The sequence below is a fragment of the Theobroma umbraticum genome, unplaced genomic scaffold (genome assembly GCF_002168275.2).
Source record: "Theobroma umbraticum cultivar Fairchild unplaced genomic scaffold, ASM216827v3 scaffold_67.0, whole genome shotgun sequence".
Classification (NCBI taxonomy): domain Eukaryota; kingdom Viridiplantae; phylum Streptophyta; class Magnoliopsida; order Malvales; family Malvaceae; genus Theobroma; species Theobroma umbraticum.
This window is the reverse complement of record NW_018397262.1, coordinates 7,576,593-7,593,786: the sequence shown is the minus strand read 5'-3', so window position 1 is coordinate 7,593,786 and position 17,194 is coordinate 7,576,593. Positions and strand designations below refer to the sequence as shown.

Sequence of the window (17,194 nt, the reverse complement as noted above, 5' to 3'; positions counted from 1 at the left end):
AAAAACTAATAGTAAACTTAATTAATAATATACTTAAAATATATTAATTTCTTATATATACGTAAACAAATCGTAATCATAACAATTTAATTTTAATTATATTTACTCATTTATAAATCTATATTAATATGAAATTACAAGTTATATATTTTAAATGATATAACTTATATGTTAATATTGCAATATATGATAGTAAATATTCTATGTAGTAATATGTTATAATTATTACATCTTAAAAATGTTTTGTAATATAGAATGTTAAGAATACATACACATATATATATAAAAAATTTTGTATAGCTATTATATATATATATTTAATTTAAACATAAGAACTACTATAACTTATAATAAACTTTATTTATATGATTACATTTAATATCTTTATTAATTATCACTTTAGTTTTTATAGCATATTGTTTATATTAGTTATTATTTATACAAATTTTGGTATAAAACATTAGAACATATAAGTTGTGTCATTAATTTTATATATATAATAAAATAATATATTTTATATATACATATATTTAATTTATACATAAATATTACTGTAACTTATAGTAAACTTTATTTATATGATTATGCTTAATAATTTTGTTAGTTATCGCCTTAATTTTTATAACATACAGTTTATAATTAGTTATTATTTATACAAATTTTGAATTAAAAAATAAAATATTATAACATATAAATTGTATCATTAATTTCATATATATAATAAAGTGAGATTATATATATATATATAATTTATATGTAATTTGTATATTTTATAATTATAAATGAAGTTTATAAGTTTTAATATTATAATTTGTAAAAAAAAAAAGGTGAAAAAATTTTAGTCCATTGGCTCAAAACCAAACCAACCAAATTAGTTCTATATTTGGTCGATTTGATCTTTTTTTATATTTGGTCGGTTTTGGTTGATATTTTAAAAATATTTGATCCATTTGGTTCTTAAATATGACAAATCAAACTACCCAATTCATCCATTTGCGCACCCCTAAATCAATTAGAGATGAGCAAAATCAAATTAGACCAATTCCCTACCCAAACCAGATGCAATTTAGATAAAATAGTTTGGTCAAATTAGTTTTTTAGTCAGTTCTCGGTTTTAAAATTTTTAGATCAATCTAGCAAAAAACCCAAACTAATTTTTTGTATATATTATATATTAATATATATAATTTTTTATATATATTAAGAAAAATTGATTAGAAACTTAATTAATAATATACTTAAAATATGTTAATTTATTATATTTACGTATACAAATCATAATAATAATACTTTAATTTTAATTTTATTTATTTATAAAATTATATTAATATAAAATAATAAGTTATATATTTTAAATGATATAACTTATAGGTTAATGTTATAATATATGATAGTAAATATCTTACATGCTGTTATGTTATAATTGTTAGATCTTAGTAATATTTTGTAATATAAAATGTTATGATATATATAAATATATATATATAATCGTATCACTATTTTATATATATATATAATTTATAGATAAAAATTATTATGACTTATAATAAATTTTATTTATATGATTACACTTAATGATTTTATTAATTATCACCTTAGTTTTTATAACATATTATTTATTATTAGTTATTATTTATATAAAATTTGATATAAAATATTATAATATATAATTTATGTCATTAATTATATATATAATAAAGTGATATTATATATATTAAATTTATACACATAAGTATTACTATAACTTATAATAGACTTTATTTATATGACTACACTTAATAATTGTATTAATTATCATTTTAATTTTATAAGATATTGTTTGTAATCGATTATTATTTATACAAATTTTTATATAAAAATTAAAATATTATAATATATAAATTATATCACTAATTTCATATATATATAAAATATAATAATATTATATATATTCTATAATTATAAATAAAATTTATAAATTTTAATATTATAATTTATTAAAAAAATTTAATTTATTAATTTAAAATAAACCAACCAAATCAATTTTATATTTCATTAGTCGGTATTGGTCCTCCACCGCAGTTACAGTTGGAGCTACCATTTCTTTATCTACTTCTTGCTGTGTCAGGTCGTGTTTGTTCAAATAAAAGTTGAAGGGGAAAGTGAACACTCAACTCGAAATACAGTCTAACGTCATGGTCATTATAACTGCTTAACATTGTTGTCATTGCGGCTGGTTCTTACCCATTCCTTCGAAAATTGATTTGTATTTACATTACAGATATAATTTTAATGAATTTTTAAAATTTTCATATTAAAAAGTATTGAATATTTATATTTATTAAAAAATATTTAAATTATTTAATATAAACTATATTAAAATAAAAAATTTATCTTAATTTTCGTAAAATTTCAAAACTGAAATTAATACACATTTAAAAACGAAAAAAAAAATAAGGATGCATTATTTGTTGATTTCCTTTCTACTATTCGGAACTTGAAATAGAGAAAGAAAACAAAAGCAAAGAAAGGGACATGGCAAATGGTAAGAAGTTTTAGGAGAAGTCTATGCATGTGATGCACGCAAGTCTTGGCCACGAACTCCACGTTTTCCACCCTCTCCAAACTCATGGCTTATCGCAATCTAAAACTTTTAATAATATTTATTAATTAATTGTTTTAAGGGAAAAAAAATCTAAAACTTTTAATAATATTTATTAATTAATTGTTTTAAGGGAAAAAAAATAGAGATCATAATTAAAAAAAAGAAAAGAAAAACATTGGCTAGACTAATGGTTCTTATGCTCCATTGTAATAAGGAGACAATAGTTGAGGTTTACACTTGTGTTTATTTTTTATTCTTTTCATTTTAGACTATTAACTTTATTTTAAAATTTTTTTAAGTTTTTTAAAAATATAATTTATTATTAATATTAATTTAATGAAAATAAAAGATTTTCTAGTTATTTTATTGTTAATGGTGGCATGAGAATTCTATAAAAAAAAACACTAAACAAATAAGTGTCAAATTTCAAACCAATAACAAATTTATTAGTCTTAAACTATAAAATACTTATTTTATTTACCATCTTTACAAAATAAATTAATAGTTCTAATTTCTAACTAATTCTAAGAAATTTAATTAATTTATCTTTTTTTTCACGTTATGAAGCTTTCAAATTAGATAATATTATTTACTCATTTTTCTTTTAATTGTAATTGTCTGTTATACACGTTTTAATTTATTTGATTTGATGGGTCAGATATTGATAGATAAGATTGTAACGACAGTGAAGGTTTTATATTACAATGCTTGCATCAAAGGAAGGATGATCCTCCTTTTGACTAAATGGTGGATTGCTATCTTTGTACCGACCAATTAGGTATCAATATAGTTGAAATTAGGTCTTGGTTGTGTAATTGACATCGATTTTAAAGTTTTAAAATTAAAAAAAAATTAAAAATGAACAATAAAATATGAAAATTTGAACACGCTTTTCTACCTAGGCACTGATGGAGACAGAGAATTGTGTGGCACTAAATTGTTTATATAAGATATATAATTGAAGAGTGGCAGACAAAAAAAAAATTAATGCAAAAGTATTTGGGATTAAGAGACTTAGATTTCCCTATCTTGATTTTGATCAAACCCTAAACACTATTTTTGTCACTTTCTTATCATGTATGACTTAATTTCACGAATCTCGTAAAAAAAAATATTTCGATTATATTTTATGGGAATGACAATAAATTGCATACAAGGCCTAATTTTAGTTAAGGATTTAAAATTGGGCATATTTATCAATCAATCAATCGTTAGTAAGTTCGTTTTTGTTGATAATTTTTTGATTAATCATATTATATGAATTAAAAGTTAGATCGATATTTTTTTATATGTTTTAGGGAGAAAATATTAATTTTTTTGCGGTTGTAATTGCAAAAAGATGTGTCCCTAGTGTGGTTCCCACAAACCAATAGAACTACCATCTAATAATTCCAAAATGGTATTTATAAAAAAAATCTAACTTAGAAATGATGACATCTCATAATTCATATAATTGTACCCACAACGTTTTGTCCTCCACAACCCCATCTACCAAAAGCCAAAGGCTTCTTTCTTCGCCATTCTTTTCCTTTCGAGCTTGAAGCTTCCTCATTCTCATCCATGGCAAGAGCTCTCTCCCACATCAATGGCAACCCATTGTTGCGAGTTCCCTGTAGACCAAATCCCATGCCTTATAAACCTATGAAGGTTACCATGTCATGCAACCAGTCCTATTGGGCCTCCATAAACGCTGACATTGAAGCCCATCTCAAGCAGGCCATCCCGGTAAGAGAACCTCTCTCTGTTTTTGAGCCCATGCACCATTTGACGTTTGCCAGCCCAAAAAACACCGCACCGGCGTTATGTGTGGAGGCCTGTGAGCTGGTAGGTGGGCGCCGGGATCAAGCTCTGCCGGCGGCATCCGCACTTCACCTCATGTATGCAGCTTCATTCACTCATGAGCATCTTCCATTGACACAGAGCTCAAGGCCAAAGTCCATGATTCATCATGCATACGGCCCCAACATCGAGTTGCTCACTGGGGATGCAATGATACCATCTGGACTTGAGCTATTGGCTAGATCGGACGATCCGGTCCATAATGACTCAGAGCGGGTTTTACGTGTGATGGTTGAGATCACACGTGCTGCAGGTTCACAAGGAATGATGTATGGACAGTATTGTGAAGTAGAACGTTGTCAATCGGGCAATAAAGAGGCCAGCTACATCGGAGAGATCGAACGCATCAGTGAGAAATATGAAGGTGCATTGCATGCTTGTGCAGCTGCCTGCGGGGCAATAGTAGGAGGTGGAAGTGAAGAGGAAATAGAGAAAATGAGAAGGTATGGTCTATACATAGGGAAGATACAAGGAATGTTGAACAGGATCCGAAGCCATGACCAGGAGTTGAACAAATTGGTGGAGGAGCTAAGGAACTTGGCTAGCAAAGAATTGCAAGGGTTCGATGAGGCAAAGATTGCAGCAATATCTAGTTGTTTTGAGTCTAACTTAATGTATGCTTAGAGTCTATTATTTTGATGTCTAAACATGCATGGAACATAGGACAGTGATAGTTACTTGTTAGCAGAATATTGGTATTTGTCCAATGTGATGAGTGATAGTTTTCCAGGATTTGAACAATAAAGAGAAGTGGGTGTGGATCAAATAATCTTGTTAATGAATTTGTTCACATTTTGTAGCTTGTGGAAGGCCTAATCTTAGACCAATACCATGATGTTTCTAATTCACAAGAACAAATGATTGTTGTGTGGTATGAGTTCCAATTTGATCAGTGATAGTTTTCCAGGATTTTAACAATGAAGAGAAGTGGGTTCGGATCAAACAATCTTGTTAATGAATTTGTTCACATTTTGTAGCTTGTGGAAGGCTTAATCTTTAGACTAATACCGTGACGTTTCTGATTCACAAGAACAAATGATTGTTGTGTGGTTTGAGTTCCAATGTTATCAGTGATTGTTTTCCAGGATTTGAACAATGAGGAGAACAGGGTGTGGATCAAATAATCTTGTTAATGAATTTGTTTACATTTTGTAGCTTGTGGAAGGCATAATCTTAGACCAATACTATATGATGTTTTTGATTCACAAGAACAAATGATTGTTGTGTGGTATGAGTTCCAATGTGATCAGTAATAGTTTTCCAGGATTTGAACAATGAAGAGAAGTGGGTTTGGTTGAAATAATCTTGTTAATGAATTTGTTCACATTTTGTAGCTTGTGGAAGGCATAATCCTAGACCAATACCATGATGTTTCTGATTCACAAGAACAAATGATTGTTGTTTGGTATGAGTTCCAGTGTTATCAGTGATCGTTTTCCAGGATTTGAACAATGAAGAGAACTGGGTGTGGATCAAATAATCTTGTTAATGAATTTGTTCACATTTTGCAGCTTGTGGAAGGCAAAATCTTATACCAATACTATGATGTTTCTGGTTCACAAGAACAAATGGTTGTTGTTGTGTGATATGAGTTCTTCAAACTCAAATATGCCTTCAAGATGGTATATTCTTGCCAACAGCAACTACTGCAGTAGTCTTACTTATCTTCTTTCTTCCTTTTCAAGTGGAAGTAAAAACTTGAATTGTTTTCTAACTTGAACGTTGAAAATCCCCAAACTACATCAATGACAGATTGGGTATCCTTGGTGGAGTTCTCACGTCAGGAGAAGAAGTCTGAAAATGAGAACCCTGTCTCTGGAATTATCTGCAAAAATAGAACAAAATTAAAAGAAAGGGAAGGGCTTTTTTTCTCATGTACAGGTAAGAACAATTCAAGTGGGTGGAAAGTACCTTTCACCTTGGACTTGGGTTCGGGGCAAGTAATGATATGTGGGCATTGTCCCAGTTCTAGTTGATGTCAATTCAAGTTTTAATAGAGCAAAAGCAGCCCAGGTCCACTTCTGCTGAGGCTAAAATATGGACTGCATTCAATCTGAGTCATGGAAAATGTGCTTTTTAAGGCTAAAACCACTTCTAGCTTTCTTTCAATTGCCAGCAGGATGCCTTGAGAATGCATTTTTTTCTTTGATAGTTATCACTATTAATATCCAACAAACATGTAATTAATAGAGTCAATCTATCCAGGAGGTGTTGACTATTGGGACCATCAGGAACTTAATGAAAGATCTGAAGTTGGATACCCACATTCACACTTTCCTATTCCATTTTGTCATTTCCCATAATTGCATTCTCTTGTACTAGTTTATGATCTAATTCCCTTGTTCTCACTCATGAAACATGTAATTCGAATTCATGATTTGCGTGTGAAGTTCATTGCTGTGTATCGTTTCAAAGTTTCCGAAAGAAAAATGACAACAGAGCAATCAAAGGAAAAAATGAAACCTCATTCATTGAATGAAAGTTCATTTGCCTACACGCAAGCTTAAAATGACAGAAACAGAAAAGGAACATGATCTCTAACTCAATGGTCCCAATTTTGGTACTTAGCCAGGCATGTCCAACCTTGTGATTGATATGGACATATCAGATACTTAATAGAGTTGACTGAGAAGGTTGGAACAATCCTGACATAGGTGAGGTTCATTTCATGAGGTCTGCACCTCTCCAGGATTGTTTGCAAGGGACCCTACTTTAATCCCATATGCTGCCATGAAGCAAAGTATCTAATCTGAGAAACATAGTGCTTTCGAATGGATGTTCTCGTCAATGAATTCTGCCATGCAGACATTGTTTATCTTCCTACTCAATGCTTTCATTTCCATGAAATTGACAAGTTTTTATAACCATTTCATGCCTCTGAACTGTTTCAATGATGCTTATGATTTATAGCAGGATGCCTCTGCAAATTTAATGGCTAAGAAACAAGTTTCAGCTTTATCATAAAAAATCACTGTAACTGAGCTTGAATATGTTCTAATGAAAACCCAGATGGCAAGGATCATTGATTCATTCAATTTTTTTTTCACATAAGAATGGATCTCTAATGCCCTGACAACGCAATAGACAACTTCAGGACTAAGCAACCATGCAAAACCTTCATATACAACATAACACTGACAAATACTAGCTTGAAACCAGAAAGATTTCACTCTTTTCCACATTGACATTACCATTTATGATCACAATGATGTGGCCCAAGACAACATCATTCAAGGAAACCTGTTTTTGTTAAAACAGCATTTCTCACTTTCCGCAAATCTCTCCCTTTGAGTTTTCTGCCAACACCTTCAAAAACAGAGAAAGAAGAAATCTGAGTCCTTGCAAGCCTCCTGGCAAGAAATTCATGTGGTGGCACCTTTGAATTGTATTCTTCATCATCCTCTTCTCTATCATCATCTTCTTCATCATCACTCTCTCCAAAACCATTGACAACCCCATTATCATCATGGCCATAGCCATCACCCCCATCATCATCACCCTCATCATCATGCCATGGATAATTCCTGGAAGAAGCCTTCTTTGACTTGTTTTTAGAAATCTTTGACCAATCAGGAATGTTGACAGGAGCTGATTGCTGCTTAACTCCATTTATCTCATGACTGGAACTGGAACTAGAACTGTCAATATTGCTAATGTTATTGATATCAGAGAAAGCTCTTGGGATCATTCTTGCAGCACTTGGAAGGTGTCTTCTAACAGGAGCATAGGATTCAATTGATTGGCCAAACTTGGAAGTACAATCTTTTCTTTCCTTGAGAACTGCCCAAACATCTTCTTCCTCAAAATCCCCATCTCTCAAGGCTCTCCATACACCGCTGCCCTGCCTGGAAAAAGTATATCTATCTTCCATTGCTGAATTCCTACACCAACATCATAGACTTCACTTTCACATTCAAGTTTTCTCCAAATTAGCACAGATTTATACAAAGAGACAAAGGGTTTCTTTGAAAACCAAAAAAAAAAAAAAGACAATCACGTCAGAGAAAAAGGGAAGATTTATTGAGGTAAAAACGAATCTACCTTTCCCCTGGATTGAGAACCTCCAAAAGCCACAACTTTCCCAAGATTCTAAAGAGGTTATATCTGCATCATGAGAAAGAAATTTTAATGAAAACAAATAGTTAAGCAAACGTTCTTTCTTTTCTTCTCAAAAAGAACAAGGAAAACCATGCATAAAAAGAAGCTGCCTGGTTCATCAGAATCACAGAAGCTCCTAAATTCAGATTTTTTACCTACAGAAAATCGATACAAAAAACTTTCAGCGATGGCAGGTTTTGCCGAGGGACTCAAAGAGGCAAAAAGCAAGACAAAGGGCAGTAAACAAAACAACCAAGGAATAAGACAGACCTTACTTTTTGTCTTTACAAATCTCTTCCTTTCTCTCCTATGAATGAGTGCCTACTGCCTTAAGTATTTCCATTTAGTCCTTGAAGAACCTGACTTTGACAGAGAAGGACAAAGGAACTACAAGGAAATAGTGTTAGGACTTGTTTTGGTCTATTTTACTGGCCTTCCTTATATACACTTACAAGACCGGGATTCCTCCAAGGTGAATCAGATATATATCAATCTCTAACTTCTCTTATCTATACTACCATTTCTGGACGAAGTACCCTTAAAAAGCTTTTCATTAAAGAAAAAAAAGTTGGGTATTGCCAGAATTGAACTGATTAGTGAGCAGTTGATCCTCAGGAATGGATTGGTCATTGGTTTTCTTAGAACTGCTCAGATTATTCTAATACTCCCACTTGAATGTATAGAGAAATAAAACTATGGGGTTAACATCTTTATCTCATTTTATAATCCCTTTGCAAATGTGTGGGAATGGGATGCCTTAATAAGGACAAAAGAATTGAGACTTGTTTTAATTGAATAGAATTGTTTCTTTTGTCCTTGGTTCATTTCCTTCCTACACCCTTAGATTTCACACCAACCTCTCAGGCACTTGTTCTGCTACAAAAATCACATCACTGTCCAAAATTTTCCCTTCTTTTTATCCTTCTATTTTTTTTTATTTTGTTGACATTTAAAAATGTTCCTTGGCAACAGAGATTAAGTAAACTAAATAAAGGCTAATTTGAGAATTTCCACCATGGCCAATCATTTTCTCATGTTTTCCTCAGATTTGGGTAATATAAGAAGTTAAAAGTATAGTTAAAGGAGTTGAGACTTGAATTCTAGATTTGTAAGAGACCCCTTTAAATGTTAGAGTGAACCGTTAATAAATTTAAAAGTTTAGCTTTTATATATGGTTTTTTATGCGTGCACGTACGTACACAAAAAGAGAAAAACCTTATTAAAGAGATAAGATTCTTATATTTGATTCAATTAGTAGTGGCTGGAGCAACTAATGAGCATAATGATCAATTATGCAAGATTTTATAGCTACAAAAAAAAGTAAAACAAAACATGTTTAGTGCTTATTTGCTTTTGTCTTTCTTGTCTTGTTGAAGGAAATGGATGCACTCAATTTCAGTCAAAGGGGCATAAACAAGCAGATGGATAAACACATAATTCAATAGACTATAAGAAAACAAGCAGATAGATAAACCAGCTGATAGATAAGCAGGATTTGGTGCTACTCTTGATTGCCCCCTTTTTTATTTATTAATTTACTACTATTTATTTTACTAATTAATACCCTTTTTTTATTTTTTATTTCTGTCTCCCCTGTTACCCTTGCAGTATTTTATTTTGGTTTTGTCTTAGCCAAATTGGGCTGGAAAGGAAGATGTGAAAGTTGGTAATAATGCATAAAAAATAGGAAAATAAAAAAGAGATGAAACCCCCCTTCTTTTACTTTATAACAATTAAGCAACTTGTTGCTTGAAAGCCTTTGAACCAATTATTGATCTATCTTTCCATGGACTTAAAAAGTTAGAACTCAATTCTCTTCTTTCAAATATTTTAACTAATTAAAAAAAAAGCCATTACTATTACTATTACCATATACATATGAATAAAGTTTTACGATATAAATTCCGTAATTATAAACATTGTAAGTAAATATTGTATCGTGATGGAATATCCGTGAACCACATGGCAATCACTGATTGGTCGAATAATTTTGAGTGTCAAACAGTATTTAATGTTGATTTATTACAAGAGAAGTTCTTGCTTGGTCTGGTTTGGTTTGGTTTGGGTGGTTTATATTTGCCTTTGTATTACTTGAAGGGTAGCTGTAGCAGCAGCAGCAGCAGCAGCCATGGGGGCTGGGGCACGTGCAAAATTGGCATATATTCTACAATAAAGCCATGATTCTTGAGTTCAACTTGGCTTTGAAAACTACTCAGTAATCGCTGACTTCAACAACTAGAGCTTTACGGTGAAGGGTGGTAAGTTCAAGGAAATAGCTGAAAAGGGTCTTTTTACTCTCTCAGAACTGATCTCAGCAGAGCTTATGCAAGTTGAAGAGATGTTTTTTTGTTTAAGGTTGCATTAAAATAATGTTGGAAAAGTTACTTGAATTAGTTTGTTAAAATAATAGCCAAAAGCTTGAATTTTAAGTCATTAATGATGTCAAATCTACTTGGTGTTTACAGCACATAGATATATAGTTTAAGCCAAAGCAAGACAAGGGAAAAGTGTCATGTAATTGCAACGAAGAAATTATATTAAGGAAGGAAAAGTGTAAAGGAAAGGAAGAAAAAGTGGCTCAGTCATGGTCAAACATGGATACAATTGCAGGTAAAAGAAGAAAAAAAGTTTATAAATTTTATATACTATCATGAATTACACTTTATCATCTTGTTTATGGGATGAAAGTTTATATTTACGTGAATCAAATATAAATTCATAAATGAATATAGGGAATTATTATGAAATTTTATGAAAAAAGTCTTTTGAATTTCAATTTGTTGGTAAATGAAATTGATTTTCGAATGAGAAAGGCCTTGGTCATGGTCAAATGAATATAATTGCAGGTAAAAAAAGGGTTTATAGATTTTATATTCTATTATGAATTGAATGTTATGTCTCGTATATGAAATGACATTGTACTATTACTTGAAATTAAATATAAACCTCGTAAATGAAAATCGAAAATTGTTAAGATGTTTCATGGAAAATGTTGCATGAATTGGAATGAAAATGAACCCATGTGTAGTAGATAATTTGAAGTAAATTTTAAATTCTAAAGTATAGAATTGATTAGATATGAATACATTCGTAAGTCGAAAAATTATTTATAAATTTTTTATATTATCAAGAATTAAATATTATCATCTCGTTTACAAGATGACATTTGATTATTACGTGAATCAAATATAAACTCAGTAAAAAAAATCGAGAACTGTTAGATTGTTTTATGAAAAATGTTTGATTTGGAATGGGAATGAGCCCCTTGTGCAATAGATAAATAGAGGTAAATTTTGGGTTTCTAGAGTGGATATGAGACAATAAATTGGAACTGGAAAAGGAAATGTTTATTGGCAGATTCATACCATCAACGGGCCAAATGTGACCCACACGAAGCAATTGGGCAGCCGTCATTCAACGAATTTGGCAACTCAAAACACTGTGACGAAGGAGACAAAATTTCCCACAGAAATCTAACCAAAACCAACGAGATTCTTCCCAATGCTTGTCACCCATTTTCAACTTTTCCTGCATTTTCTTGAGGAATAAGAAAGGGAATCTTGGCTTTGCTCATTGTGTCAAAATTTTCCTTGATAAGACTGCAGATTCATGCTCCATGGTAGATTCATGGTGGCAAACAAAAATTACACGAGTGCGGCGGCCACATAAGGCTAAATGGTCTTCCTCGTGGGTCCTCCTTTCAGTCTTACTGTATAGCCGACACCAAGTGAAAGAAAAAATTATGAAGAGAATAAGTTTAGATGATTTGAAAACATATACGTTTCAAACACAATTATATTACATGAAAATACATAAAAAAAAATGTATGTACATGATAGAAACAATCATCATCTTAAATTAGAAAGTCGTGATTGTTTTTAATTATTTTGTAAAAATTTAAAATAATTGTCGTATGTTGTGAAATTTGAAATACATAATTTTCGATGATTATAAATAAAAACAATCAAATGAAAATGTTTGTCTTGATATGAGAAGATCAAAATTAGATTATCAAGATTATTTTTTTAATTATTTTTAATTTTAGTGTTTAATTACGAAAGATTAGTCAATTAATAATGCCACAAGTCTTAATGTTTTGTCGTCATCATTTCAATAGATCTTTTACGTCATAAATCTTATAAAATTGATTATCGATCGTATTATTACTACAAAATTAATACTGTAGCAAAGCTTTTCGTTATAATGGGTGCTTTCATGGAGGAAGAAATATGAATTGATACCATTTTCTCGAGGAGAAGGAAAAGGTGGTTGTCAAGGTTTCCATGATTAAAATTTGATCTTTGAATGTGACAGAATCAGCCCTTCAAAGCTCTCGACATCATGAGAAGAATAATTACTTTATTATGATTGTGGTGAAAGTGATCAATACAGTGAATGAGAAAATGGAGATCATGGATTTGCCTGCAGGAAGAAATTCTTGACTGTAAAATGAAATCAGCTGCAGATTCCTGCTGCAGTATATGGAATCTCACCAGTCAATTGCATTGATATCTATGTCTTTTTGGACAAATATATTTTAATTTAATTAATGTGAAATTACGAAAAAAATTTATAAAGATAATAACGAACGAAAATATTATCTATTTTAATATTATATTAAATTTTTAAAATAGATATATAATTTAAAATTTTTTTAATTCATATTACGCGATAAATCTGTTGTATTTATACATGAAACAGAATATTATTGACGTGATGATTCAAAAAATCTCGTACTAATTAAATTACTAAGAATCTTTTTACTTGGTCTTAAAAGTTCAAAGACCTTTTACTGTAGCCAGATAGTAAATTGATGGCTACTCATTACTGCACTTGGTTCTCAAGGTGAGTTTACCTTGATCAGTAGAATAGTGTAGACAAGGGAAGTCAGTAAAAGGGGAACCTGATAGCATTTTCAGGAAAAAGAAAAAGGTTGTCCTTGATTCATCAAACTCATCTCCCATCAATTAGACAAAGGAAGGAAAACCCCATGTGAGGACTGAGGATCCCGCCAAGCTGAAACTGCCATTTTAAGGTGAAGACATGGGCTCTCTTACCTAGAGGAAAAGGATGAGCACTCATGACTGAAATGTGGATGATTTTAGGATAAGAACAAGATTCCATCTATCATCCTTTAAATTCAGAGAATAATCATTGCATTGAGTCTGTTCAACTCAATCCGGGATTTACTTCTTTGTGTCTTGAATAATTGCAGAGAAACACTTGTATGTGAAGTCAAGTACTTAAACAAATCCATGAAAAGTCACTTCAGTTCATGTATTAGATCTTCGGAAAACAGACACTATCTTGAAGGTAAACAACCTTGCCTAGCAAGCAAAATAGAGAAGCCACCTGAAGTTTGAAAACCCTGTCAGGTTCCATCTTTGAGAAAATTTAGTGAAGGATCAACTAAAACTATAAAGAATTTCAAGAACTGCAGGTTTCAGGACTACTGCACCGTCAGATTCCTCTTCATAATTACCTCATATTCATATTAGTTTCTGGTATCATATGAACATATACCCAAACATGGTTAGAATGTCCGCATAACCTGATGTTACTCATATTCTCTGTATGTGTGCAAATTCTGTGTAGTTGTTTTCAGCTTTTAGTTTCACTTTATGGGTGGTGGGAACTTTATTATCCGACTGCAACTGAATCCAAAAGCACTGATAAGACCGAAATTCATGCTTGAAGCTTTTATTGTAAAGTCCAAGCATTGTTAATAGCTGGTCTTTCAAAAAGTAATAATACTAACATAAGGATGTGATAAGTGATAACTAACAAAAGCACTATACTTTCCAAGCATCTGGTCTCTTTATTGATCTGCTTGGTTTAGTGAAATCTGGAATACTATTATCTTTAGGATCTTGCCAGTATCATATTTGTTCTGGAGGGCATTTTTTTTTCTTTTCCAAGATCAGAAGACAGAATAGTCGACTTTGACTCAGCTGATCAAACTTGTTAAGAACAACAGATGCATAAAAAGGAACTGCTCATGTTTCAGGCAGAATCAGCATAAAGGTTTGAAGAATTAGAAACTCAGTACAAGGAAACTAAACCTATCAAATGGTTCAATACAAAAGTGACCAGGACCCTCAAGTTAAAGACCAGAAAATCTCAAATTCATAACATTTAAGACCTTCCAAAAGCACATAACTTCCAGAATCTGATTGGTTTTGTTACATGATGCCAGAGAAGCCATGGCGTTTCAATTTTATGAGTTGATATTCTGGACTAGCTATTAAGATTTTTTTTCTAGTTAGTTCAGAAAACTAAAGTGACATTCAAGAGATGATAGATCATTCATCATTAGATCACAGTTAGCAAACACAGGCCAATGACAAGTTTGGTTCAGAACAGGTAAGAACGGACTATGTTTTGGGGCCCAAACTATTGGTTAGCTAGATCTGAGAAGTGATAGAAACATACAGGCTTCATTATTCATTCGGGAAAAGGAAATATCTACACGCTACACACTCCCAATAAGAATTATAGGATTCTCAAATGGTGATACTTAATGCCAAACTACAATACAAGAGCTTAAAATTTTTAATGTCTCTGGTAATAACCCTTCATTCAGCATGTCACACTTCTTAACTTCCTAGTTATCCTTTCACCAAAGCAAAAGCAGAGACTAATTGAATCCTACAAGTAACACTTTCAGCTTTTAACAGCAGTCAGTCTCAATACACAAACTTTTTGTGACAGAGTAGGACAGATGCTCAGGTGAGATGCCTAATCAAAGGAATAGTAGATCTTATCTATTCAAGTGCAAAACCTTGGACCTGATTCAAAATGAAAGAAACAGCAATATCTTATATTTTTCACAAATCCATACTAACAAATTCTTCAATATGTTTCTCCTTTTAAATGGATGAAAGTAGAGAACCTAGAGGAGTAAGGATATTAGGAATGAGTTCAGAATCTTCGGAAGGGTAATGCTATGGTGCCATGTAAAAAGAATGGATACGGTGCCTCCATATCTGAACCAGAGGATCAATTTGATAAGATCTTGAGTATTCGTCATGAACATTCATACTTGTACAACATTATGCCGCCTTCAGCATGATGATTTCCCTTTCAAACATGTTTGACTATCGAAGGAAAAAAAGGATTAATGTTGAGTTAAATCAATGAATTGTTGCTAATTTCATTTCTAGGCTTGAAAGACGCACTGGCTGTTCTTGACACATTCGAACAACTGCCGAGCAGCATAAAATTATCAACACCTATGCCATCGTTTCAAAGCTAAAATTATAAAACAAGCAGCAATTTTTGGATTAATTTGCTATGCAAGATAAGAAACACGAATAACATCGATGCAGGTGATTGGCCTGAGTTACCAAAACAAATACTAGTAAACCAAGGCCCATGAGGAAGGTTTGTATCAGAGAGGTTCAGAAGACAAGATCCAGGATAATGACATAAACATAAAGGGCTAATCATTCAATTGGGAAAAACTGATAGAGATTTTGTGAACAACATCGGTTGTCTAGTTTCAGCAAAGCTGTATACAAATTTGGCAGTAAGAACTAAGAAATGCAGAATTCTTCAGACTTCACAAATTTCAACTAATAAGCTTAGGAATTTTGTTGTCATACTGATTGAAGACCCCTTGAATCAATATATTATAGTTCTAATTCCCAAGTTTCTCTTCATGCTATATGCATTTTTATTAGATCATCTAGTAATTGATGCCAAACATGCTTATATCAGCCTAAACAGAAACATTGCTGCATAGCAACTTCTCAACTATGAACCATAAAGCAACTTAGACAGTCCTGCGTTCTGACAAGACAAATTGGAATACTTGAGATTTTGATCCCAGGACAGAAATTTCCCCAGCAGAGCTGGAACACATGTTAAATTGTAAACTTTGGTTAGATAGAAACCATTAAGATAAATGTCCCCAGTTCAAGTCTTTGTAAACTTGATTCAATATAAAAACTACAATCCATTTTGTAGCCCATCCACAACAATTGATTCAACCGAGAAAGCATCAACCATTACTGCAATTTGGCAAATCCTTCCTTGTCCTTGTCATTTTGATGCATGAAATTAGAACAAACTAGAGACACAATTAAAGATGTGAATAAGACAAACAACTACATGTCCTTTTGATTGACTACATATGGGCAAGAAAATTAATCTTGAGTTAAATCAACAAAACGTCATTGACTTCCCTACGAGAAAAATCATTCGCAGTAACTGCACTTTTTTCAATCAAAAATCAAACATCAGCAGTTATAACGTACCAACACTTGTTTCATCAACAAAAGGAAACAAATTTTGGGGTTAATTTCAACGTAATTGTAAACTAGACTTCAAATTCAATTGCTATAGAAAATCAAAGATTACAAAAAGGAAGCTACTTTACAATAGAAAGCAAAGAAAGAAAACGCATTCTTTTCATTGACCACTTGATTCAATGAGCAACAACATCATTATTTAACACATTAATCAACAAATTTTCACCATTTCTATTACTTCTACTCTCCCTAGATTCTAAGCTTTGACCAGAAGTTTCCAAATTGACCAGCAAAACAGATTTAGTAGCCAAAAGCTTCTTCCTTTGAAGACAACATGGACCACCATAGATCTTGTTCAGGAACCTTGGGATTTGATCAAAATCTGAAATTTGGATCTGGGTTTGGCTTGGAATCTGAGTTG

At 31.5% G+C, this 17,194-nt stretch overlaps 2 protein-coding genes across 7 annotated transcripts; one reads left to right on the top strand and one right to left on the bottom strand.

Moving 5' to 3' along the window:
* The first annotated feature begins 4,016 nt into the window (after positions 1–4,016).
* LOC110419272 (heterodimeric geranylgeranyl pyrophosphate synthase small subunit 2, chloroplastic-like) lies at positions 4,017–5,222 on the top strand. Its single transcript, XM_021432256.2, has one exon. The coding sequence runs from the start codon at positions 4,145–4,147 to the stop codon at positions 5,045–5,047; it is 903 nt and encodes a 300-aa protein (XP_021287931.1). The 5' UTR covers positions 4,017–4,144; the 3' UTR covers positions 5,048–5,222.
* LOC110419273 (senescence regulator (Protein of unknown function, DUF584)) lies at positions 5,020–9,209 on the bottom strand. 6 transcript variants are annotated; one of them, XM_021432260.2, is made up of 4 exons: positions 8,797–9,209; positions 8,612–8,676; positions 8,465–8,527; positions 5,020–8,304 (listed from the first exon to the last, which is right to left on the bottom strand). In XM_021432260.2, exon 4 carries the CDS (start codon positions 8,292–8,294, stop codon positions 7,650–7,652), a length of 645 nt encoding a protein of 214 aa, XP_021287935.1. In that variant the 5' UTR covers positions 8,295–8,304; positions 8,465–8,527; positions 8,612–8,676; positions 8,797–9,209; the 3' UTR covers positions 5,020–7,649. The 6 variants fall into 6 exon arrangements, 5 of the variants coding, with proteins under 5 accessions (XP_021287935.1, XP_089640157.1, XP_021287933.1 ...); XM_089784031.1 differs by having other exon boundaries at positions 8,632–8,676; XM_021432258.2 differs by lacking the exon at positions 8,612–8,676 and having other exon boundaries at positions 8,677–9,209.
* Between the last annotated feature and the right edge of the window lie 7,985 nt (positions 9,210–17,194).